At 41.6% G+C, this 24,641-nt stretch overlaps 1 protein-coding gene and 1 non-coding gene across 3 annotated transcripts in view; one reads left to right on the top strand and one right to left on the bottom strand.

Moving 5' to 3' along the window:
- Positions 1–24,641, top strand: part of hmcn1 (hemicentin 1) — a 100,670-nt gene that overhangs the window by 44,944 nt on the left and 31,085 nt on the right. For both annotated transcript variants that reach the window (XM_078168926.1, XM_033622296.2), the window contains exons 11-39: positions 1,058–1,327; positions 4,268–4,409; positions 4,530–4,657; positions 4,839–4,952; positions 5,137–5,295; positions 5,944–6,135; positions 6,228–6,323; positions 8,289–8,416; positions 8,514–8,658; positions 10,154–10,266; positions 11,495–11,654; positions 12,332–12,497; positions 12,974–13,101; positions 13,530–13,781; positions 15,165–15,260; positions 15,515–15,709; positions 16,205–16,335; positions 17,201–17,348; positions 17,680–17,806; positions 17,900–18,054; positions 18,309–18,587; positions 19,135–19,416; positions 20,841–20,949; positions 21,028–21,197; positions 21,448–21,602; positions 21,775–21,898; positions 22,079–22,180; positions 23,093–23,269; positions 24,300–24,451. In XM_078168926.1, coding sequence (XP_078025052.1) covers positions 1,058–1,327; positions 4,268–4,409; positions 4,530–4,657; positions 4,839–4,952; positions 5,137–5,295; positions 5,944–6,135; positions 6,228–6,323; positions 8,289–8,416; positions 8,514–8,658; positions 10,154–10,266; positions 11,495–11,654; positions 12,332–12,497; positions 12,974–13,101; positions 13,530–13,781; positions 15,165–15,260; positions 15,515–15,709; positions 16,205–16,335; positions 17,201–17,348; positions 17,680–17,806; positions 17,900–18,054; positions 18,309–18,587; positions 19,135–19,416; positions 20,841–20,949; positions 21,028–21,197; positions 21,448–21,602; positions 21,775–21,898; positions 22,079–22,180; positions 23,093–23,269; positions 24,300–24,451 — 4,595 coding nt within the window. The remainder of the gene's footprint in view (positions 1–1,057; positions 1,328–4,267; positions 4,410–4,529; positions 4,658–4,838; positions 4,953–5,136; positions 5,296–5,943; positions 6,136–6,227; positions 6,324–8,288; positions 8,417–8,513; positions 8,659–10,153; positions 10,267–11,494; positions 11,655–12,331; positions 12,498–12,973; positions 13,102–13,529; positions 13,782–15,164; positions 15,261–15,514; positions 15,710–16,204; positions 16,336–17,200; positions 17,349–17,679; positions 17,807–17,899; positions 18,055–18,308; positions 18,588–19,134; positions 19,417–20,840; positions 20,950–21,027; positions 21,198–21,447; positions 21,603–21,774; positions 21,899–22,078; positions 22,181–23,092; positions 23,270–24,299; positions 24,452–24,641) is intronic.
- On the bottom strand, positions 20,336–20,417 carry trnas-aga (transfer RNA serine (anticodon AGA)). The gene has a single exon. It is a non-coding gene; the product is annotated as a tRNA-Ser (tRNA).

The following is a 24,641-nucleotide window of genomic DNA, read 5'->3' as shown; positions in this document are numbered from 1 at the left end:
TTGCTCCGGCTAAACCCTGAAAAATATGATTGAAGACACGTTGAGGGAGTGTTGTCAACATGATGCTGAGAGAAAAGACAGAGATGGTTGAAGAGAGAGCGAGAAATAAGAAAAAAAAGATGATTGATGTACAAGATTAGTTCAAGTGGGTGTTTCAAAAAATTGCATTTCTCACAGCAAAGACCAGCTACATGGAATACCTCTATAAAGAGTCAAGAAACTCTTAAAACCAAGAGGTGACAGCTGTGCATTATATGAGAGTTAGAAAGACATTAATATGCTGATTTTGGTGATGAAATGTTGATTATTTAAACTGCTCATGCGGATGATAGAGGTTCCTCCCATAGGACAGCTACATAAATAAGCTCTGTAAAGTAAAAAATACCATTTTATTGCATAGCTTTTTATGTTAAGGTACTCCAGCATTTTGGTATTGTAATTCATAAAGTTGCTGAACTTATGAGACACAGTTAGGCCCGAGTACTCTCACTGCAACCCATATTTCCCCTAATGCAACTGGACAGCATCTTTTGTTAAACTATTTCCATCGGGTCAACTTATGTCTTTCAAACTCTTTGCCTGTAGTTTGTAACACAGGGTTTCTGTTATAAATCTGTGTTTTCCAAGCTGAACCTGAACCTTCTCATATACAATGTTTTATCAGTATGTTTTAGGCCGAAGAGGTAAAATAAATCAGTACTTCACCATTAAAGAGAAAGTAATAAAGAAAAGTTAGAAAACATAAACATAATTTGTGTAACAGAAATGTGTTTTTACTCCTCCATCATCCCCTAACCCTTTGTATTTACCTTGCAAATTGTCAGGTTATGAGTAGTCGGTCTAAATGAGAGGCCAAAGGCTTTTTCACCGTGACTCGACTCAAATTACTATAGTTTTCAGAAAATCAGTATGGGCTGCAACACTGCTTCCCAGGGCTGGAATATGCTGCATGTCTCTACATCCTGTCAGTAACCGCTTGCTCTGAATTCCTGTTCAGCTTTTTTTGTAATGTAAAGTTCCTGTCAGCTGCCAACAACATCATGCCATCATTCCGCAGAACCACCTCCTGCCATCACAGTCGAGGGTAATGTGACCGTGTCTCCCGGCTCTCGTGCTGTCCTCACCTGCCACGTCGTCAGCACAGTCAACTATAACCTCACCTGGCTGAGAGGAGGTCAGGATGCCCGTCTGGACCCACAGGTGCACGTCTTAACCAACCTCTCGCTCCAGGTGTCCTCTGTGACCCCAGATCACTCAGGCTGGTATGAGTGTGCTGCTGTAAACGAAGGAGGGGTGACGGCAGAGCGAATCTACCTCACCGTGCAAGGTAAAGAGTGTGTGTTTAATTTCAGTCTGTGGTGTTAGAAGAAGAGGTGACATTGGAAACAAGTTGTTGCCCGTGTTGAGATACGTCAGAACACACATGGGCTTCCAAATGCTGAGCTTACCAGGCTACAGCTGAACTCTGATTTTGTTGCTGGTGTATGTGCTTACATGTGTTTGTACGAATGCTTCTGCGTGATTTACACTGTGGGGGAACAGGACTCTTGGCAAACACAACCCCCTTCCCAAATACATGATCGTCTCCCAAGTGCCCCCGCCCCTCTTCCCTCCCTAGCTCCCTATAATTCACCCTAATGCTTTATGGGACGTGTGAAAATAATTTATGTGTGACTCTCAGGGTGCGCTTAAGTAGAGTTTTCCATCTCCGGACAGCTCTTGTAGTCCCGTTTCTAACACTTCACTGACACTAAATCCGAAACACTTTGTTGTACAAAGTATCGCTGACTATCTGGCCAGCACCACAGAGCACCGGCCTGCGCTTGGCCAGGAAATGCCGATGTAATACAGCCACTAAAACCTGTCATTAGCAGATGATTTCAGCCAGAAACCACTGAGGAGAATCCAAGAGGTATAGAAAGCTGAAAGAAAGCAAGTGAGAGCAGCAAAGAACTTTGTTTTACATTACCAAGTCCCAATGAACATCCAGTATTTACTTTGTTATACAACCAGAAGTCCCTGAAAGAAGAAGCTAACTCAAAGACCATATGCTGCTTACTGTCGCCTAAATTCCTCTTCGTATGTGTCCTGCCAGGTCTTGATGCTTTGAAGCACAAAAATGTTATTATTTCTCTTGTAGAACAAAAAGAAGAAAGACTTTTTTCCTGGCCTAAATTTGAATAATTGAAAAGTTCAATCTGATCTTTACTTGGAGCGAACAGTTGTCTCTGTAAAATAAACCTCAATAACACAGACTGAAATGTTGCAGGTTTAATACCAATGCTGCAGACAGATTTGGAGAGGAACTCTGTCATTTGGCTCGTCTCACTGAGTGATACGTTGCACAGAAGACCCTGAAACATTTTCCCTGGTTTAACTGGATATTTTTCTCTTATTTATCTCCTCACCTGTTCTTCATTTTTCATCCTCCCACACTTTCTTTGTTATTCTTTTCTTTAAGCAATTTCTTACTGCTTCTTCATTATTCTTTTTTTTTGCCTTATCTCTTTCTTTCACTAAAACAGCTGTCAACAGGCCCTTAGGGTTTCCTAATTACCCCCTGGTCAGTCCCGTCCTAGTTATTAGTCTCTTTGAAGTGAGTAGAGCTGCTGACATCTTACAACACTTGGACAGAACACAGTGGAACAGAGTGCATGACCATACGCCAACAGAAATAGGATGAAGAAGGAGAGATTTTTAGCTGTTTTCCTGCTGTTTTAGTGTGGTCGAACATCTTTGGGAAAACAACCCTAAATAGCTGTTGTGGATGCACATCGTTGATGGAAGAGATTTAGAGAAGAGTGGACGATGGAATAGGAGGAAGATGCATTGCAGTTTGGAGTGAATGCAGATGAGTGAGGGAGGAAGAAAGAGCGAAAGATGAAGCAGGTGATGAAGAGAGTTTTATAGACAGGCTTCTTTCCGACACATGTACGGCTGCTGCTGAGTCAGGGTGGAACAATGTGTCTTCCCTCTCAGGAACTTCCTTGTTCTTGAACTCAGAGGGCGCAGGGTGACCTCGTGAGTTGGAAGAGGCAAGTGAGGAGAGAGGTCGGCTTGGCTGTAAATACAGTTCCTTTGACGCCTTTACTTTTGACCTTATCTGGTTCGTACATACAGCACAGCCTGAGGCAGCGCTGAGATTAAGATGGGTGGGAAGTTGAGGTTTTTCAATTTGTTTCAAGTCAAGGTTGTAATATATCAAAAGTATCGCCTGTGAATTTATCATCAGCATCTGGTAAAGGAGCTGTATTTCTTTTCAACTGTGGCATCCCTGATGATTGAAGCATCAGTACAGAAGTCTATACATTCCTTCACATCTACTGTACTCATGCATGTCAACCTTTTGAACTTGTGGCTACTGGCCTTTTATCACTACGGGGGTTTTCTCAGTCAACCCAAAGTCACTGTCCTATTTTGGTTTATAGATAGCATGCAAGGAATAACACGTTTGACTGCCTTCCTTTTAGTTATATAAAAAAATAAATCCCTCTAAATAAATCCCTCTCTGGCATCTTAGATAAACAGAGTTTTGTTGTTTTGGAAGGGTTCTGTCTCCCTGTCATGACAGCTAGTTCTCACACTGTATTTCCTACACTCTGGAAAGGTCAGAGACTCTGGAGATATTTCTAGCAGTGGGAATAGAATAGAGAAAACACGCCCTTGAAGGGAAGACTTAGAGTACACATCATGAATCAATTGGAAAATCTTTTCAGATTCCACAGCTTCTCCGGGTCTGGATTCAATATTCCTCCCTGTTTTACCAATGAAGAGGAGATGAGGGTGAAAGATATGCTGTGAAACATTATTAGTTGTAGTAACAGCCATCACTCTTCCTACTACAGTGACAATAAAAGTTTATGCTCTGTTACATCTTGTGGCTGAGCTGAGAGTCATCCAGGGAAGAAGTGCCTGACCTGCATATGAAGGTACAAAACATCAACAACCTTAGGTGTACTGAGATGTAACAGTGTAGATGTTTCAAGATTTTTGTGTGATATTTCTCAAAGCCACATAAACTCACATTTAAGTGATGGAAATTATATTTAATAAAATATTTTAACAGTGAGAAAAGAAGCCCCAATTCAACTTGTTTCCACAGTCAAAACTTCTCACAGTGACGTTTCCAAAGATAGATTATTGACTTAACAGTTGTGCAGCCAGTGCAGTCATTACAGTGTGTTACGTGAATTTAGTGGCTGATTTAGACAGGATTTTGATTTATTGACTAATCTCGCAAATTTGTATTTTTTCTCTTTGACTCTAGAGGTGCCCAGGGTTTCACTCGAGCCTCTGAACCAAACCTTTACAGCAGGAGATGAAGTGAGGATCAGATGCTCGGCCAGCGGCTACCCTCCACCCCGTCTGGTCTGGACCCACAATGGCATGTTCATCATGGCGTCCAGCAGGTGCATTCATCTCCTTTCAACTGAGCAGATTTTAGGACTTTTATGTGCTATCATTGTGTCTTAATCAGAATTACTAGTATTTTATACAAGAACTGAATTGTGTATGTAATGTGTGTTCAGACACAGGATGACTCCCGGTGGCACACTGATTATAAAAAACATGGAAGAAAAAGATGGGGGAGTGTATGGCTGCCTGGCTAGCAACCAGGCTGGGACAGACACAGTGACCTCCATCCTCACTTACATTGGTGAGTGCCACAGAGCACTTGCATCTATCCATCCAGCCATCTTTTAGCTATACCTGCTATGTCAGGCAGGTTCGAACTGTGTGTGTGTTACTTTAGCAGCACATCCATATAGTATGTACTACATTTCCATATTGTCATCACACTGTGTTCTGTCTTTTGTTCAAAAATTCTCCTTCCCCAGAATCTCCTGTGGTGACCGTGGCTTTGAGTGATATTCTCATTGGCATTGGAGAAACTACAGTGATGGCCTGCTCTGCGTCTGGAGTCCCACAGCCTGACATCTGGTGGTATAAAGGTAACACCTGAGAATGACGGAAGTACAAGTGTGAAGATAAAATAACACCTCCATTCAATTATGGAAACTTTTTTTTTTCTTTTGCATAGAAGGATTTATTAGTATGGTCAAGCACCCCTAAAATAACCCTTATTTTTTAAGAACCAGGCTGACCACACTCTGTTGCATTTGTTCTCATTTCTAGGTAATGTTCAGCTGCAGTCATCATCCCTCTTGGATGTAGACACGTTAGGAGGCACACTGACAATCAGGGAGACCCAGGATGTCGATGCTGGAGAGTACACCTGTATAGCTGTCAATGCTGCTGGCACCTCGTCAGGAAAGATCTCTCTGGATGTAGGAGGTGAGTGTGGCACCATGTTTAATAACCTTGTAAAGCACTGCTCACTATAATGAACCCAGAATAAGACTGTGTAGACTGTGGGGTTTGGTAGTGATGGAGTCACAGCTTGTTTCTTCTGTTGCAAGGTAGCAATGGGTGGCTGTTTGATGGTATGCATTTTAGACCCTTACACACTAGACAATCAATGAATGGCTGTTATGGCTCACAGTATACATTGGTGTGTGATGCCTGTGTTTAGAGACACAAAGGTCGCTTTGGTGCTGTTAATGAACGATGCCTTTACCAGGCCAGGGACACGTTTCTGGTTTACACCTAAGCAGGGTTTCACAGGGGTGTGTCAAGATCTGGGCAAGCAAGACTTTTACACATACACAAAGCAGACTTTTGAAAAAGCACATTTTGAAGAAAATATCATAATATAGAATACATTATATTTTCTATGATTTATTCATGTGATTATTTATTTATTTGTGTAATATTGAACACTTTGGAGCTCCATACACACACAGTACATCTGGTCCTAAAATCAGTCATGAATAACCCAAGCCTACATGATGGACAGCTTGATTGTCTGTACAATGCAATACAGATGGATGAGCATCCCCTAAACCTTTTCACCTTTTCCATCTTCAATTTTGATTATTTCAGCTGCGCCCAAGTTCACTCGAGAGCCATCAGATGTGGCGTCGGACATCGGCTCCAATGTGACCCTGCTGTGCCTCACCCAAGGTCATCCTGATCCCCAGGTCACCTGGAGGAGAGAGGATGGACTTCCCCTTTTCAACAGGCCTCGCGCACATGGCACTATTACACAGAGCAGGGAGGCTCTACATATCAACAGTGAGTTTTTTTAGTGGGATATATGGGTACACGTTACACATGTAAATGCTCTACGTTTATCTCTACATAAAAATCCTTTTTTCTTCTCTCAGGCCTGTGGGTGGAAGATGAGGCAGTGTATGTCTGTGAGGCTCACAACCACTTTGGCAGGATCGACGCCCAGGCCAGGATCACTGTGACTGGACTGGGTGAGTCTGAGAAGTCTATTTTTGTCTGCCTGTCCCTCTGAGATTAGAAATTAGCATCTCTTAATCAAATCAGTGTGAGCTTTCAGAGTGCAGTTATTTCAGAAAGGAAACAGGCATTGTCATTTTTGATTTACTTCTGTGCTCCCTGCGATTAATTATTGATTGGTTAATAATCTTAAAAATCCCCAAATTTATAACGGTGGATCGGCCTGTCTTGTGCACTTCAAAGACAAGGCCCTGTGGGGAGTCTACATACACACTCACACTGCCTACATTCCATTTTCCATCACGTTTTCTGAGTGCTTCTAATCAAAGATCATATCTGGTCTCCGTGTCCAGTACATTTCCTAAAACAACATACAATACCTTTGAGTACCTTCAACTGTCTGTATGTCCTTGTGGATGTGTGTGTTTGAGTCCCTGTTCCAGTCTTTACACATGAGTGTGAGTTCATTAGCACATTTCAGTGGGTGTGTTTGAACACATGGGCCTTATTAACCACTGTTTCTGTTTCACTGTTTTCTTTACAGTGGAAACACACTGAGCTCTTATATGTGGGCCAAAGGTTAGAAACCAAAGACCCACCCAGATGACATGTATTACTGCCCCACTGCCCCATTTCCCTACTGACAATATTATCTCATGAGATACACACACATCCAATGCAGAAGCACATGTAAAGTAGCTTTTTTGGACAATAGTACAGGTAGAGAGCAATGGCGTACGTCTATGTGTGTATGTGTTCTTGTGAAGCTGTGTTCCCAGGCCAGTAAGGGCGGCTGTCAAATTCCTCTTGACGACACCCTGTTGTCTATCACAGCCCCCACAGGTGACATCAGCACTGTCCTTGTGAATACAGCCAAATCATTCAGACAATTGTGATGTCATTAAGTGTGTTTATGTGTTGTGTATAGGTATGCATATGTGAGGGGAGAAAGGGGTGTGTTGATACTTTAAGCAGCTGTGGAAAATGTACACTGTATATTCTGCATTGTTTATAGCAACCAAGCTTCCCATGTACATCATACGGTACACACACAAACACTTACACATGTGCTTCCTTTGAGTTTTACTAGACGTGAAGACCTTTGATCATTAGTATATTGTTTTTGTCGGAAAATAAATACACCCTCACTTTTTTGTGCATTCTTTTGACACACCAAATTTGAAACATTTGTCATGTATTCTGCATCTTATTTCACTAGTATAATGCCTGTTGAAAACATGCCTGTTCAGCCGATTGCTTGGCCTCTGGTACTGCTGCTTGCAGCTTTCTCAAGAAGTGCTCATCCAGTGTGTGCCCCATGTAGGCTGAGTCCTTAGCAGTGGCTCAGGTTCGATGCCTGGTCACACTTTGCTCTGTGTCTTTTCTATAATTCTATATTATCCCTAAAAAATAATAATCATCTTCACACGCTGTGCTTCCTTGGGTCCTGAGCAATACATCTGCTATGACATAGTTGTATCCCCTTGCAATGCCAGAGTACACACGTCATTTGAGTTTATAATCTCTTATCTCTCCGAGAGAAAGACTGTTCAGCGGTGTAACAGTTAATAGGAATCCCCTCTTCTCAATACACTACACAGTGTTTAAATAACAGACAACTAATAAATATCTTAAGATCTTAAGAGCTCTCTCTTGAGACTGCACTTCCTTGGGTCCTCAGCAATATACCTGCCAAGTGTGAAGTTGATTGGATGAACAGACAAATGTGAGATTTCTTTAAGGATGAACAGGACTGAAGTAACTACTGTGGTTCTGAGGTACTTGTCCTTTGTGTGTGTATGTCTCTGGTCTCTATGCACAGATGATTCTGCTATTTTGAAATAGATTCACAGGATTTTTACAGCTGCCTGCTGATATGAATCTACTTAATAATTTCCTTGAATACTTTTCTGTCATCCCCTCAGCCTTCTTAATTTTTTTACATAAGCCCTGTATAATTGTTTGCATGGAATCTGCAGTCTCGCCTGTCATTGCGATGAGTCCGACTGTGCTCAGTGTGATCGAGGACCAGCAGGTGACTTTACCCTGTGTGCTGTTGGCTGGGAATCCGCTGCCTGAGAGACAGTGGCTACACAACTACGGCTTGGTGAGTACACACAGAGGAAATGTGTTTAATGTCTTCAATGTCAGAGTTAAATAGGCATGATTTATTTTGAACCATTTTAAACGTTGAAATCTTTCAGGTTAGCTCAGACCAGTATGTAACAGTGAGGAGGGACGGAAGTCTGCATATTGAAAGAGTCCGGCTGGAAGATGCGGGGGACTACACCTGTTTGGCTGAAAATGTTATTGGAGCTACCAACCATACCACCACTGTCAACGTCTATGGTAATATACAAAAAGTTGGATACAAACCAACTATAAACAGACATGCAGTATGCACAAAAATGAGGAAAAGCACAGTAGCTTAGTCTTTAAGGTACTTCATGGAGTTTTTTGAGCACTAGCAAGACTCATATTGTGTGTTTCAAATTAGCAGGACAAACACATATTCAGGATCCCCCATCAGATGTCGCTACAGTAATGACTACTCTTCCTGGGGTTCACACAAAACACAAAAAACAAGACAAGACATTCATTGACAAAATTAAATAAAACAAAAACTAGAGACAGCAGTAGATATCTCACATTCACAGTGACACCACATCAGGAGATCATTAAGGCTAAGTAATAGAACCCATAAACTAGGCACATGGAATTATACATGACTGTACAAGGCTTGCACAATTCCACATACCAGCAGTTGTTGACATTAATGTAATATAAAACATAGCAATGCACCTAACAAGAAGAAACAGAAAATGCTCCCTTTGATCTAGCAATATTTTTCTTTACATCTCTATATTTAGCATCTATAAGCTGAATATGAACATTTAATACATGGTTTAAGATACACTGTAGTTATAGGTTCCTGGTATTGTGCATACAGGGATACTTAATGGAATTGAGCCATGGTTAATGTTACTAATCACCTGTGCTTTTTCTGCTATGATGAGTCAGAATATCTTCAGTGAAAAAGCCCATTGAAAATATTTTATTAGTTATGAAATGCCCCCTCTGTTTTTTATTTTTCTTTTGTTCTGTGACCTCCTCCATTTCTCACTGCCCCGCTTAAATGTCTCCTTTATGCTGTGCAGGGCTCTTAACCTCATGAATAGGATTATTTTTGAGGTTGCATTTAAACCAGGAGCAGCTGAGGGTAATGGCAGAGTTTGGAGCACACTGAGAGGGGGAAATGTGTTCTCCATTTAAACTAAAGTCAGTCATTGCCAGATCCTACCAACTTAAACAGGAATTGTCCGCAGCATGTACATAAAAACCCTCTGTTCTTGAAATGAGGTCAGTCCTTCTCAGCTGTACATACACAAAACACTGGACATTTACACTATGTAGGTCAGTTTATAGTTACATTTGCCATAACCTATGAGAAATACTCTCCCGAAGATCCCACATAATGCCAAGTACATGGAAAGAGTGCAGATAGGAGACCACCATGCAATACAGGCTCTTATTGTGTGCGCTGCGTGTGATTTTGTTGTTTAGTTAAATCACATTTTTCATTTCCAAGAAGATGCTCCAAGCCTCCCAGGGCTGATCTTTGCTGCAGATTCCCAGCGTCGTGACAAACAACAAAAACAAGACAGATAGTGAAGGAGGAAGGGAAAAGACAAGAAAGGGAAGAATAAAATAAGAGACACACACAGTCAACCAAACGCACAGTACGCACAGAGAATCTGTACATCCACTGTAGTTAGTAATACTTTAATAAATGTATGTGTGCACAAAAACACATATTAGACTAACTGTGTCTACTCGTTTCCAGTGATTCCTACCATTCAGTATGGCCCTCAAGTGTTCAGCACAATTGAGGGCTCGCCCATAACTCTGCCTTGCCGTGCCAATGGGATGCCCACCCCTGAGATTACTTGGACCAAGGTATGTATTGGTGTCACCTCTCTGGATCTTAAGTACAACAAATAAGTGCCAGTGCTCTGCTTGCTATGATGTGCTGTTTCCTTGCAATTGAAGAGTTTTGTATTCTGTTTCTATAAATGGCAGAATAATAGAAAGGGAGATGGAAGGAAACCACATGAAATGAGTATGTAGTTGAATCAGGAAAAAGACGCAGGTCAAATGTGTGACAGCCAACAGCTCATGTTGCATCACATTTTGGCCAACTATCACCAGATAAGACTCTATCGCCAAAGTAAGCATCGTCATGCCATCCCAGTCACAATGTGTTTCTGACAGCTTTGCATGTCCAAGAGGCATTTTATGATGTCTTGACTCACAAACTTCCACTTATGCACTGCACAGATTCACCTCTTGACTCTTACAAGTGAATGCTGTTATGCAGCCTGTGCACTATTTGATTGATGTACTCTGGCTGTGGATGTGGATGCACTGTTTTCAGCTACAAGGGGACAGATCCTTGTGGGGTTTTTTGTGTCAAAGGTCAGGGTTGCTGCATATTTTTAGTACAACGCCTACTCTATCGATGAGCTCTGGCCAGACAATAGCACATGATAGGAAAATGCCTGTGTGTCTGTGTGAGGGTACATGTGTGTGCCTCGTGTGCTGCCTCATGATATCAGCTTACCTGTGGCCACTGGCCTGTACACTGGTCTCGGTATTTACATGTGCACTTTTGTGTGTTAGAGTGTGCTGTAAGCCAGTGTGTGTATGTGGGCAATTCCTCCCTCTTTTCCATCTTTTACTCTTTACTTTTTCTCGGAGTTGTAAAAGTGATGCTGTTAAAGTGAACTGGGCTATAGGGACACATGAAACTTGATCCTGCTAAGTTTTGCACCAGCTGTGAAGATGTGATTCCCTCTGATTCCTTTACTTTTCTCTATAACATCAATCAAGTCAGCTTAGTCATGTAAGATCCAAAAGGACAGTACAGCGATGACACAGTCCTCATGCATTGACATCACATTTGCTTTGTGCTTTGTGTTTTTTTCTATGGTATATTTATTCACATTTTTATTCACAGCTTTTTTATTCAACAGCAGGGAAGAAAATCAAATCATAAATTTAAGAGCACTTACTGTAGTAGGTCAAACCACACATCCTACCTCTTTCCTGGATATGTCAAGTGTTAATAAAGTTAATGAAACAAACTCTGGCCCCTGCCCTTTCCCTGCTGTGATTTGTTTTGTAGGGTGGGGAGCTGCTGTACTTGGGTGGTCCAGACTTCTCCCTGGATTCTGACAGTAGCCTCCTCATCACCTCCCCCTCTGGAAACGAGACTGGAGAGTTCATCTGCACAGCTACCAATGCTGCCGGCTACGCCTCAAGGAAGGTCCAGCTCACTGTCTATGGTAAACCTCATCAGCAGCAAAAAGGCTGGATAAAGTCTGTACAAAGACAAAGGAGCTGTATGAAGCTTTTGACGTCAACAATACAATGTATTATTCTGTGATCATTGCCAAGACGTTTAGCAGCCTCTACCAGCTGGCAAACTACATTACAAGTCATGTCACAGGGTCGGATTTTGCGAGAAAATGACCTCACGGCACAATGACAGACGGCTTAACTGTAGTTTACCTTGTCCATGAGCCAGTCTCAGTGATTGTTGTTAATTCGTAAAGCTAATCTTAAGGCCAAACTTGTAAACTTTAATGTCCCCAAAACCTACAATACACAGACATTTACAGTCATGCTCATTGCCTGTAGCAGTTGTATATAGATGTGTAACATGGGCAGGTCAATTTTCTCCACTTTCCCTTAGAGTTTTTAGTGTGCTATTGTCCATGTCAACCAACCCCCATTGCCTGTGCTTGCATTAACGGAGGACATGGTGTAGTTTGTATTCAACACATGAAGGAACAATACTAATGCACTTATTGCATCAACAGGCAATTTGATAAAAATCTCCTCTTGTCCTTTCTTTATTTATATTAAGTTATCGTTCATGTCTTTGTACTTTATTTATACCTTGTCTGAAATTTTCTAAGAGCACTGAATTGAGTCACCGTTTCTGTGTATGTACGTGCAGTCCGTCCCAGATCCAATGACGGTGGCACCGGAGGCTCAGCAGAGCCAATGAGAATGTCAGTGATTGAAGGTGAGGATGCCATTCTGCCATGTGAGGTCCACAGTGTCCCGCCTCCCACTATAAGCTGGGCCAAGGAGAGGCAGCTCATCTCACCGTTCTCTCCCAGGTAAAACACATAAAACACACAGCACTGATGTTCATTTATAATCCAACAAGTCCTTGCTGGAGTTCAGTATTCAGCAATTTTTGACCAAAATCGCCTTATATTACACCACATGAATAATATTGTCTGTGAGCTATGAATAAGCATCTGTTAAAACCATACTAACCTGGCTGCAACCTCAAAGTAAAGATTAGATTTGTAGTTCTAAAAGATGCTGTCTACATTGCTGTGCTATAATTCTGGAGCAGTCATGGCCTCAGGGTACAGTTTGTGGTTTCATAAGATGACTGAGTAATCGTACTCTTCTCTGTGATCTGTTGTACCTACTGTGCGTCTGCCACAGCAGCTGTAATCGTGGTTGATGGTGGATTAGTAAGATTTATTGCAGTATCTGTTTACAGAAATTACTGAACAAGTTATTGAGTGGGAAAAAAATTGCCAAAAAATGCTGTATTCGTGTGTGTTTGTGTTCCTCTCAGGCACACTCACCTTCCCTCAGGCTCCATGAAGATCCTGGAGACCAGAGTGTCAGACAGTGGCCTTTATGTGTGTGTTGCCTCAAATATTGCCGGCAACCTGACGCAATCCATTGAGCTAAGTGTTTTGGGTAAGTTCAAAGATTGAAAATACAAATTGAATAATTATATTATCTTTGGCAGTGTAAGAATTCCTGTTTGTCAGTCTGCTATGTTTAAGTAAATTTATAGGTACTATCAAAAGATCACGTGATGAATAGTGCAAATAATTTGGGTTGTAGTTGCTGACTGAATTTATTTAAAAAAATATGTTCTTATCCCGTAGCAGCCATGTAATTAATTCCAGCTGATAAAAGTGAAGAACATTTTTAATTCAAACAGCTAAAACTTTTTCTTTAATACAGGAGTTGCAGTATCAAGAGATACTGTCATGTGGGATTAAATAGAATATCTACTAAATAAAAGCAGCACATACACTAGAGAAACTAAACTTCCAGGTTGTCCATAACATGCAGGTGCAGACAAGGTTCTAATGCTTATTAAATCTTCTGTCTTACAGTCCCCCCCAGCATACAGGCTGGCCCCAGAGTAATGAAGGTGCAGGTGGGTCACCCTGTGGAGCTGCCATGTATGGTGAGAGGGGTTCCAGAGCCCACCCTCACCTGGACTAAGGATGGTAAGCGGTACCCAGTATCACCTGATGGCAGCCTGGCATTGAGATATGTGGGGCTGGCTGACGAAGGAACCTACACCTGCACGGCCACCAACACTGCAGGCAGAGACGAGGCTCAAGTTCAGCTTCTCGTGCAAGGTTGGTTTCAGTTAATCAGGGTTGTAGTCAAGACCACCTAAACTGAGAGCAAGTTATGATCAGAGCGTATCAAGACCAAGACAAGAGCAAGACTTTGAAGGTTTGAGACTGTGTCAAAACCAAGACCAGACCAGTGCGAGTCCCACACTACATGACACACTTGTGATACAAGATGTTATATAAGATATACGATTTTTCATACAGGCTATTTAGTGATATCCCCAAAGTGGTGGTCTTCACTGGTCTTGAAATAAAATACGGAGTCCTCTTTGTCTAAGACTGAGACATAACTGAGTAAAAATCCAGTGGAGTCCGAGACGAGGCCAAGACCTTTAAAAAGTGGTCATAAAACAGGTCTCGAGACCAAGACCAATCTCAAGTAGGCTACAACAACACTGCAGTTAATGGGCCTCATTCACCAGTATCTTCCCGAGGTTTTTCCTTCATTTGTTCTTTAAAAGAAGTCCACATCAGATTCATGACGTGTTCTCAAACTGCAGAATTGTTTGCACCTGTGTTCCTACAATGATGAAGCTCATTGTTCTTGTACGTTGAAAGCACGGGCAAGTTGATCCTAATTAGCATAAGTAAACACTCGGCAAATCCCCATAAAAGGGCATGAGACGGCAGGGCTGTGTGCACACACAGAAACTGAAGAAGAAGAAAAAGTTGCCTAAATTAAAGTCTGAAGAGAGTGGAGCACTGGACTCCAAACATTAAAAAAAGAAAAAAAACCCTTTTGTTTTGAAGTAGAGGTAGCCTACATCTGCGGAAATTGAATGCCAAATGAGTTGTCATAATTACAAGCATCAGGAGTGCACATAAAAGAACACAAAAAGGATGCACAGCACGCTAAAACTACACGTTAATCAACCACCCGACCCCCAAACTGCAAACTTTATGCATTATAGAAGCACAACTGTCAGGAGGACAGACAAGTGCTAACTGTTAGATGGCATGATACCCATGAATATAACAGTATAACATAACAGGTGTGAATTTATAAGTGTAGTGCAGTGTGGTGTAGTAAAAATTATAGATTATAAAAAAACGTTATTGTAAGATAAATCATTTAATTTTCATACAACTGTAGAATAACCAATTTATTCTGCACAAATATGTCAAATACGAAAACTGTGTAAATGTGTTTTAAGAGAAAATTTCTTCATAAGAACTGTTGGTGAGTGAGGCCCAATGTCTTGATCCTACAGACTTGCATTGTGTTCATTATACTTATGGATTAAGCACAAAACACTGTACATGTGCTAAAGTATGACATGCTGTACGGTATGTTCAGTTTAGTTTATAATGCTTTGTTGAAATGATGACTAATTCAGTACAGTGTAAATTTTTTTAATCAATTATGTGTTTGTGTGTTTTCAGTACCCCCTGTGGTGGAGGTATTGGAGCCCCCCTTCAATAGTCCCCTGCAGGAGAGAGTTGCAAACCAGCGCATTGCATTCCCCTGCCCTGCAAAAGGTAATGGTAAATTTACACCTACCGTCTGTTATATTGAAGAGGAAAATCACTGATCATTTTCTTTCCCTGTGCAGGAGATCAAAACTACTTACACTCCTATCAGAAGTGATGTTTAGTGAGGCAAAGTTAGTTCTGCTAAAAGTAAACACTGTACTTTTACAATCATGACTCTATCAAATACAACTTGTCATTTCATATTTGTCAGTGGTTTTGGTTTCATTTTGATCCTTCTGCTATCTTCTTCACTCTTTCAGGTCTTCCTAAGCCAGTGATTCGGTGGATGCGTAATGGCCAGGAACTGACAGGTAATGAGCCTGGTGTGTCCATCCTGGAGGATGGCACACTGCTGATTCTGGCCTCTGTGTCACCGCTGGACAACGGAGAGTATGTCTGTGCTGCTGTCAATGATGCTGGATCCACTGAGAGGAAGTACCAGCTCAAAGTTAATGGTAATTGACCAGCTCTTGTCAATATCCGTTTTATCTAATAAGATACAATCTTTTCACTTCAGTGATTTTTATTGCAGTAACATGTAGTGGACTGAAAGACAATTGATTATATTATTCTAGTAGGCTACCACAAAGTTTAATTTGTATTTGAAGTATAAATAATCTATATAATAAAAAAATCGATAGTTGGCATCCGTTACAATACGATATTGCCAGACAAAAACATCATGATACTATGCTGTATCAATTTTTTGCCTCACTCCTAATGCAGGTTAGGTTTACTGGTGACTCTAAATTTCCCGTAGGTGTGAATGTGAGCATGAATGATTTTCAGTCTCTACGTGTCACCCTGTGATAGTCTGTCTGCCCAATGACGGCCGGGATAGTACCCTGCATCAGGACAAGGGGTTTTGGAAAATGAATCATTCCAACTATTTTTTGTTATAATTGTAACTAATGCTTAATGCTCGATAATCACCTTTGACAACTCCACAGTGCCTCCAGTTTTCCGTGACGGGGAAACACCAGGCAACGTGTCACTGGTCCTGAGCCAGTCCACCAGCTTGGTGTGTGATGTCATAGGAAGTCCGACCCCAGTCATCACCTGGTACAAGGATGGGACTCCTGTAGGTGAAATCCTGTTTAATAAGCTGTTAACATATTTTTCATCCATCCATTGTCGTTATAAAAACATCCAGTACAAATGTTCTTTTAAAGGTAAATAGACACATCAAAGACACAGTCAGACAGACTACATGCTACCATATAATTTTCATAACATATACTTAAACTGTGGTTTAGTAAGTCCTTTACAAGGACTGGATCACAAAACTTTGCATGCATGAAAGTAATGAGAAATTATAATGACCTTTCCTTTCAATTATTAATGAAAGTGCTCATAAAGACTGAATGAGCTCTGATCACAGGGTACACCGTCCAAGAGAACAGACATTAAACCACCGTGCATCCTGTGCATATGCATGTGTGTGTGTAACAATGACCAGACAGGCCAGCCATGGTGGCAGCATGGTCAAAGCTTTAATGACAGAATAAGTATGATAAATTGTTGTGAGAAGAGAGAGAGTTAGCACACGATTGTACTGCAACATCCCAGTTAGCTGGCTGCTTTTTGTTCCCTTGGCTGCCTTACTACTTATTCCTGCAAGGCACAGATGGGAAAATCAGTTAAACTGTTCAATCTGTTAATTATAAACAATCTAACGAAGGATTCTCTGCTTTCTGAATGTTCTTGGCTCGAAGCAACAATTTAAAACTTCTAATGTTTTCTCAGCTGAATAGATCCTTGGCTCACAGACAACAGTTGTTTTTCAATTCTGCCTGAATTGTAAGCTGCAGCTTTTTAGTTTGAATCCTTTTATCGTGATGTCTTACAATTAGTCCCGTATTAACTGTCAGACAGTATTTCCTAAACTGTAACTCATGCTATTGTTTTTGCTTTTGTGTTTGATTTGATTTATTATTAATCGACAGGTGGTTGCTAGCAACAGCATCCAGATTCATGACATGGGGAAAACCCTGAGATTACTGAAGGCAGTCACAGCAGACGCAGGCAGCTACAGCTGTAAAGCCATCAACATTGCTGGCAGCGCAGAAAAGGACTTCTTCCTGGATGTGCTGGGTGAGTAAGGGCAGTGAGCAGTTGTTCATGGAAACTCCAAGAATTATGGGGAAAGAGATGCATGCAGACTTGTGGACATACAGAACATGTCATTAATTTCAGTTTAATGGAAAACCATTTAAACCCTTTTAATAGAGAAAAGCAGCCACATGTGTACAACTCTTAACTTCCTGGACTTTGTTAGTAGATCAGTTCCTTGATAAGTCAAGCAATATGCAATGATTATAGTTGTATGTTTATTTGTCTGACAATTACTGTATGGCACACAATGTATTTCTGAAATGACTTATAAATACTCATTTATCTGTGATTCTCTCACTCTGTTTCTCAGTTCCACCGACCATTGTAGGGTCAGACTCTCCTCAAGATGTTTCAGCCATTGTCAAACAGGAGATCAGTCTGGAGTGCAATGTGCAAGGTGTGCCCTTTCCCACAATCCAGTGGTACAAGGACAGGAAGTAAGCACCTTCTAATATCCAGACTCCACACTCCATGTTATGCTAAGCTTTGTGAAACAAATTGAATAAACTGGGTCAAACTTTTGTTTCCAGGCTGGTGTTTCTTGGTGATCCCAATCTAGAGGTCATCAACAAGGGTCAGATTTTGAGGATAAAAAGTGCCCGTCTTGGCGACAAGGCCCGCTACCAGTGTAGTGTCGTGAATACAGCTGGCAAACAATCCAAAGACTTCAACCTCAGTGTCTATGGTGAGTGTGGATTTTCACAGATCATATCCATTCAGGTACTGTGTGTAAAGCCTAGTCTTTATAGACTGAATCCCTGTGACGTCATGCTGCCAACAGCGATCGCTTTTGGGTAAGCAACTGGCAATTGATTTAAACTGCAGAGATAAGTGAAATACGCAAACTTGTTTATTTCTGTAATCATTGTCAGTCATAACTGTGACATTTAAATGACTGGCTAAATTGCAGATTTTGTCATTTTTGTGCCATTGTTCCAGTACCCCCGTCCATCAAAGGTGGTAACATAACCACAGGGGTCACAGCCCTGCTGGACACGATGGTAACACTGGAGTGTGAGGCACGTGGAGTGCCGCTTCCTGCCATCACCTGGTACCGAAACGGAGAGGCCATCCTGTCCAACCGACAGGTTCAGTACATCGAGCGAGGCCACTACTTGAAGATCCCTCGGGCGCAGGCGGCAGATGCCGGCCAGTACACCTGTAAGGTGACCAGTGTGGCTGGGAACGCTGAGAAGAGCTATGAACTGGATGTTTACTGTAAGAACCTGACATGTGACGCCTGATAATCTCCACACTTTTCATTTTAATTGTGCTGTATGTCAGCTTGAAACAAAATCTTTTAGAAACTCATCTTCACTAAATGACTTAGAAAATCTATGGCACATTTTGGCACCAAGGAAGGTTTCTGAACAGAGGAACTCTCTGGACATAAGTTCCCATTGTCTGCATTTGCAGGCCTTCGCATATGTTATGAGCTCTGAAGCTTATTATTTCATTAATCAGAGCTGTAAGGCATTTGGCTTCACTCGCAAAGCATAAAGACATTTGCAGCAGTCAAGAATAATTTCAAACAGCTGTGGATAGTTGGCAAACATTTTAATGTAAAAAATAAAATCCTTGATCCCTGAAAATCACAAAAATGGATACAGATCGGGGGACTTGATGCATTAAGCAATTTTACATGTTGTTAGATGATGAAAGCCTCAAGTGTGCGTTGGAAATAAGATATCAGTCAAGCAGAAAAGTCATTGAAGCTTTAACCCTCCTTTTGTTCTGTTCCTATTTTGTGCTTGTTCCCCCCCAGTGCCTCCCACCATTGCAGGGGGTGATGATGGGCCAACTGAGAGGAAAGTGGTCCTCAGTAAGCCTCTGATTCTGGAGTGTGAGGCTGGGGGACATCCTCCCCCCTCCCTCACCTGGCTGAAGGATGGAGTGCCTGTGCGTGATGGTGAAAGTGTCCGTCTTCTTGAGCAGGGCAGTAAAATAGAAATCCTCTCAGCCACGGTGTCAGACTCAGGACGTTACGTTTGCGTGGCTACGAGCATCGCTGGAGAGAAGGAGGTCAAATATGATGTCAGAGTTTTAGGTATGGAAAACACACAAAAATAACCATAAACTGTACTGACACTAACTTGCACAGCACATGCTCACACACTCGTGCCTTATTGTTTTATATCAATGTGGTGTCACTATCTGGCAGGCCCAAACAAACAAGACATGGTGGGACAACAAGTGTGTACTGTACCTTTTTAAATCTTATAGAGGATAACTTTTCTAGGAGGTTGGCTTGCTTATGCGCATACATGTTGTGGCCATTCTATAACCTTGGCCTGGCCTCACTATCGATTTCCATTTTGGACCTTATTTCTAGTTACTGTTTGACTCAAATTGTGAATGAAATAAAGAAGGACTTGTCTCCCTGCTAAGTCAGTGAACAGCAGTTCAGTATTTAGTTTGCTGCTCACAAAGACAAGTTTAAAACAAATAGCCAAACATTTGATTCAGCCAAAACCAGGTAAAAACACATCAGAGAGAATGTGGCCACCCAGTTACAAGTGTTTTACAGCTGCCATGAGCCAGGACATTTGTTGAGGTCTTATCTTGGTACATGTTACCTAAGCCGTACTGTTATATCTACAGCCATGTGGCTTAAGCTGTCACCATAAATCAGAAAATATCCTGAAAAAGCACTCTCAACATGGCTCCAAGTGGGACTTAAGAGAATCATGTTAGTAAAAACTCAATTTGCTTTTATGTATTCCTATCTCCATCTCTTTCACAATGCCTATCAGTAAATGCTGGGGGTAAAAGCAGTGTTGTCTTCTGGGTATGAAGCAGTTGTCTAAATTTGCCTGTAATGGATCAGCACTCTGTAAACACCATGCAGATAGGAAGCACCCTCTCCGGTATTTCAGTCTCTATGAGCAAAGCTAATCACTCCAACAACTACAGCCTGTCGTGCAGTTTATTTATTAGCAGTCTGCACCAGCTGGAAAACATTGTGCCGTTGTCGGCAGGATTCGAACCTGCGCGGGGAGACCCCAATGGATTTCTAGTCCATCGCCTTAACCACTCGGCCACGACAACTCATGTGAAAGCTGAGCTGACTCTGCTGTTTCCTGCTTAGGCTGTTGCTATCTGCACCATGTGTGCAGTCCACATGGGAAACCGACACCTGCCATTTCACTGTGGCGTCGCATGTCTGCACTGATATACTTATGGGAGACCTCAGGCAAAAAATGTTATCTGTAGACTCCTCTCACCATTTTTACTGATCTTTTCCAATATTGCTACGATCAGCAACAGAATTAGAGAAGGAATATAAAAAAGTAATGGAATGACTGTTTCAAAGTTTTGATAAATTAAAGAATGGAAATATTTAAAAACAGCCTTTAGTTCATTATAACGTGATTAACCTCTCTTAAATATAAGAAAATTAATTGTGCATTTATTGTGGTTTTCTAGAGAGAAAAACATTGAAATAAATAAATTCATTTTTCTCAATCCTAGTTCCTCCTTTCATTGATGGAGCTGATGACGTGACAGACAGCACAGTGATAATCAACAGCCCTTTGGAACTGGAGTGTCACGCCACTGGAACACCTGCACCTGTCATCACGTAAGATCTCCATCTCATGCAAACAGATATGCAAACACATGCATACACATATTCACCGTGTAAACTTTTCTTTTACAGGTGGTATAAAGATGGAAAGCCAGTCAGACAGGGCGAAGGGCTGCGGGTGGCAGCCAATGGTCGACGGCTGATCGTTTCCCGCGCTCAGGTCTCTGACACGGCTCGTTTCCAGTGTGTGGCCACTAATGAAGCAGGAGACCATGAGAGGGACTTCAACGTGGTTGTCCACGGTATAAATATTGAAATGCTTTGTCATATGATTTGCATGAAAATTCATTGTTTTCTGACAACAAATGTATATATTTGATAGCTTTGCACGCACTGTAATTGTAATAAATTTAATTTGTGCTTTAATGCAAGCCACAGGGATGCTCCCACTTTGGGTAAATACTACTCTCTGCCTTTTTGTAATACCGCTTTTCTCTGAATTTGCTGTTAAGCGTTTTTAAGTGATTAATGCTGTCCTCTTAATCTCCACAGTTCCTCCATCCATCCGGACCACTGGGCCTGCTGAACGTTCGGTGGTTCTCCACAAACCTATCAGTCTGGAGTGCATCTCAAGTGGCATCCCTCCTCCCAGCATTACCTGGCTCAAAGATGGCCGACCTGTTGACACAACACAGGGGAACCTTGAGGTTGGTCCCCTGAGTGACTGAATATTAATTCATGAATTTGAACAAATTGGGTCATGCTTGAAGACAGAGATTACGCAGTATAATGTAGAAGGTTTTTATGCTCACATTTCAACATTAGAGGTAGTTACCAGTCTGAATCCTCTTTTTGTGTTTGTGTTTGTATCCGTCACAGCTGGAGTCGGCAGGCAGACTGCTGAAGGTCACCGAGGCAAGACTTGAGGATTCTGGGAGATACACCTGCCTGGCAACCAATGCAGCTGGTGAAGCCCAACAGCACATACGGCTCAGTGTCCATGGTAACTCAAAGATACACACAGCTCTATCTCTGCATGTTTTTGTCCCTTGTCTCGCTCATCTCCTGGTTTCTGTCATATATACTTTTCTCCACTTTCTGTGTCAAGGGAGGAGGTGGAGACAGGAGAGTATCATCTGATAAATTATAGTTCTTATGTGTAATACTTGTGTGTGTCCCTCAGAGCCTCCCAGTATCCCCGATTCTGGAGAGATTATCAACCAGACCATCCTGTCAGGCTTTCCCACTGAGCTTGAGTGCAAGGCCACAGGCAGCCCATTACCTGGTAAGACGCCTCACAAAGTTCCTCCTCCGTCCTGCTGTGCTCACTCACAGGCTCCAGGGCGTAGTTTCCTTTGACTGCTGAGTTGAAATTGGCTGTAGCTGCAGCTTTCCTTATCTTTAACCATTAATGGAAGAGCGGAAAATTGATCTCAGATGACTCCCTACAGGCAGCGTTTCTCTCTTCCCACTGCCTTCCTCTCCAGTGTACAAGTTCAGTGCAGATGATAAGTCACATTCCAGTGTAATTGAACACTCTTTTCTTGGGATGTTTCTGCATTTTACAGCAGGTGTTTCATTCCAACAATCTGATAACTGTGAAACAATGTTGCATGTGAAAATACTTATTAGATTTTAAGCTCCATTGTCCCAAGCAAAAACATAGATCTGGTCAGTGAGCTACTTTGCTCTGTCAGTCTCTACATGATTCAAACATTAAAACAAAAACATGAAAAAATACACATCATACTGTGTGCTCACAAATGTTACAACCTCATGTAATGAAATAGTAAATTCTATTACTGTTACTGAAAAACTAAATTGTGAAATAGGTCAAAATACATGTTTCTGATCTCCTTCTTTGTAACAACCTCTCCAGACCTTTAAAATCACCTGAAGATTATTAGCTTACTTTTCTGGGGGTTTAGAATAAAACATTGTAAAGCTGCTTTTAGTTTCTGTGCACCACATATCTGGAACAAATGTGCACCAGGTCTAAGATCTGATCCAACTCTAACCTAATACCTAACTCTAGGTATTAAAGGCTAAAAATATTGATGCTGTTCATTAAATTTTGTGTCATTTTTGCACTGTAACCTCACTTCATTTTAATTTTATGTCATTATGCTCATTTTTTAATTTTTTTTCCTGATGTCTTAAAATATCATTTTCATGCATTTTCCCCTTTGTGCTTCAGCTATCACTTGGTACAAAGATGGCCGACCGCTGACGAGTGCAGCTGGGGTGACTATGCTGAAGCGTGGCCAGGTACTGGAGATTGAACGAGCTCAGCTGTCTGATGCTGGGATATACAGATGTGTGGCGGTAAATCTGGCAGGAGTTGCTGAGATAACCCACAGCCTGCAGGTGTACGGTGAGTGACTTTTTATATGGCATACATCAAATACAGATTTGCTGGATAACTGATTATGCTCCTGTGAATTGTTCTTGTTCTTGGATCTCTTGAGAGATCTTAATCTCAGTGAGACTGCCTAATTAAATACAGATTAAATAATAAAATAATATAAATCCTCCATGAGATCAGAGGAGAAGACATTGTCACAATGTTTCTCTGTAATCAGGAGATGACTAAGTGACACAGGAATAAGATACACTTCAGTTACACCTTGTTATATCCAACTTGTTAAAGGAAATGGCCACTTTAGAATGAAAATACAGACAGTACTTACTGACCCTCATGCCGACAAGAAGTCCAGTGTAGCTTTTTAATCCACAAAACTTGTTCGGGGTATTGGAGGATAACAGCTAGCCGGAATAACAGCTACGCTTGAAGTGCATGGAACCCACATTTTGAAAGTGTAATAAAACTTCGCTAATGCATTTCAAAAACGTCAGAACGGCTCGTCCGTCATGATCCAAGTGCCCTGAGGAGTGCTGTGTTTACATAGCAACTCGTACAAGACTAGCTGATGGCTAGTGGTGGTGCTAGTTCTCGAGTCTTGCGTGAGTTGCCATGTAAACACAGCACTCCTGCAGGGCAGGCTAACTGACCACGTTGAGAAATGATGCCATAAAAGTGGAGTAAATTACGTCTTTTCAAGTCAATTTTGCAGGGCACTTGGATTCCGACGGACGAGCTGCTCTGACGTTTTTGAAATGCATTAGCGGAGTTTTATTACATTTTCAAAATGTGGGTTCCATGCACTTAAAGTGCAGCTGTTATTCCAGCTAGCTGTTATCCTCCGATACCCCGAACAAGTTTTGTGGATTAAAAAAGCTACACTGGACTTCTTGTCCGCATGACGGTCAGTAAGTACTATCTGTATTTTCATTCTAAAGTGGCCATTTCCTTTAAAACTCGTTTTAAGCATTATTGTAGAATTCATCTGTATCTGATTATATATAATGTACTTATGCAATTATTTCCATTTCCTTCATTGCAGTGCCTCCGGTCATCTCCAGCCGAGGTGGTACAGTCACAGTTGTGGTGAATGAAGCTGTCAGACTGGAGTGTGAGGCCACCGGTGTTCCTCTGCCCAGCCTCACATGGCTCAAAGATGGCAGCCCTGTGGCAAGCGTATCACATGGCATACAGGTGCCCATAAATCTGTTAAATTAAATAATCAGTTCATGTTGAGGTATTGACATATTTTTTGCCAAGCAACGTTGATGTGCCCAAAAATAAAACAGTGGATGTATGCAAATTATTCCAATCTTGAATCACTGTCATTATATAGGTTTGTTAAAGGTGAAATGTGGTATGATTGTGATATTAGATGAAGTTA

This window comes from Epinephelus lanceolatus, chromosome 6, assembly GCF_041903045.1.
Source record: "Epinephelus lanceolatus isolate andai-2023 chromosome 6, ASM4190304v1, whole genome shotgun sequence".
NCBI lineage: Eukaryota > Metazoa > Chordata > Actinopteri > Perciformes > Serranidae > Epinephelus > Epinephelus lanceolatus.
This window is presented reverse-complemented; position numbering and strand designations above follow the sequence as displayed.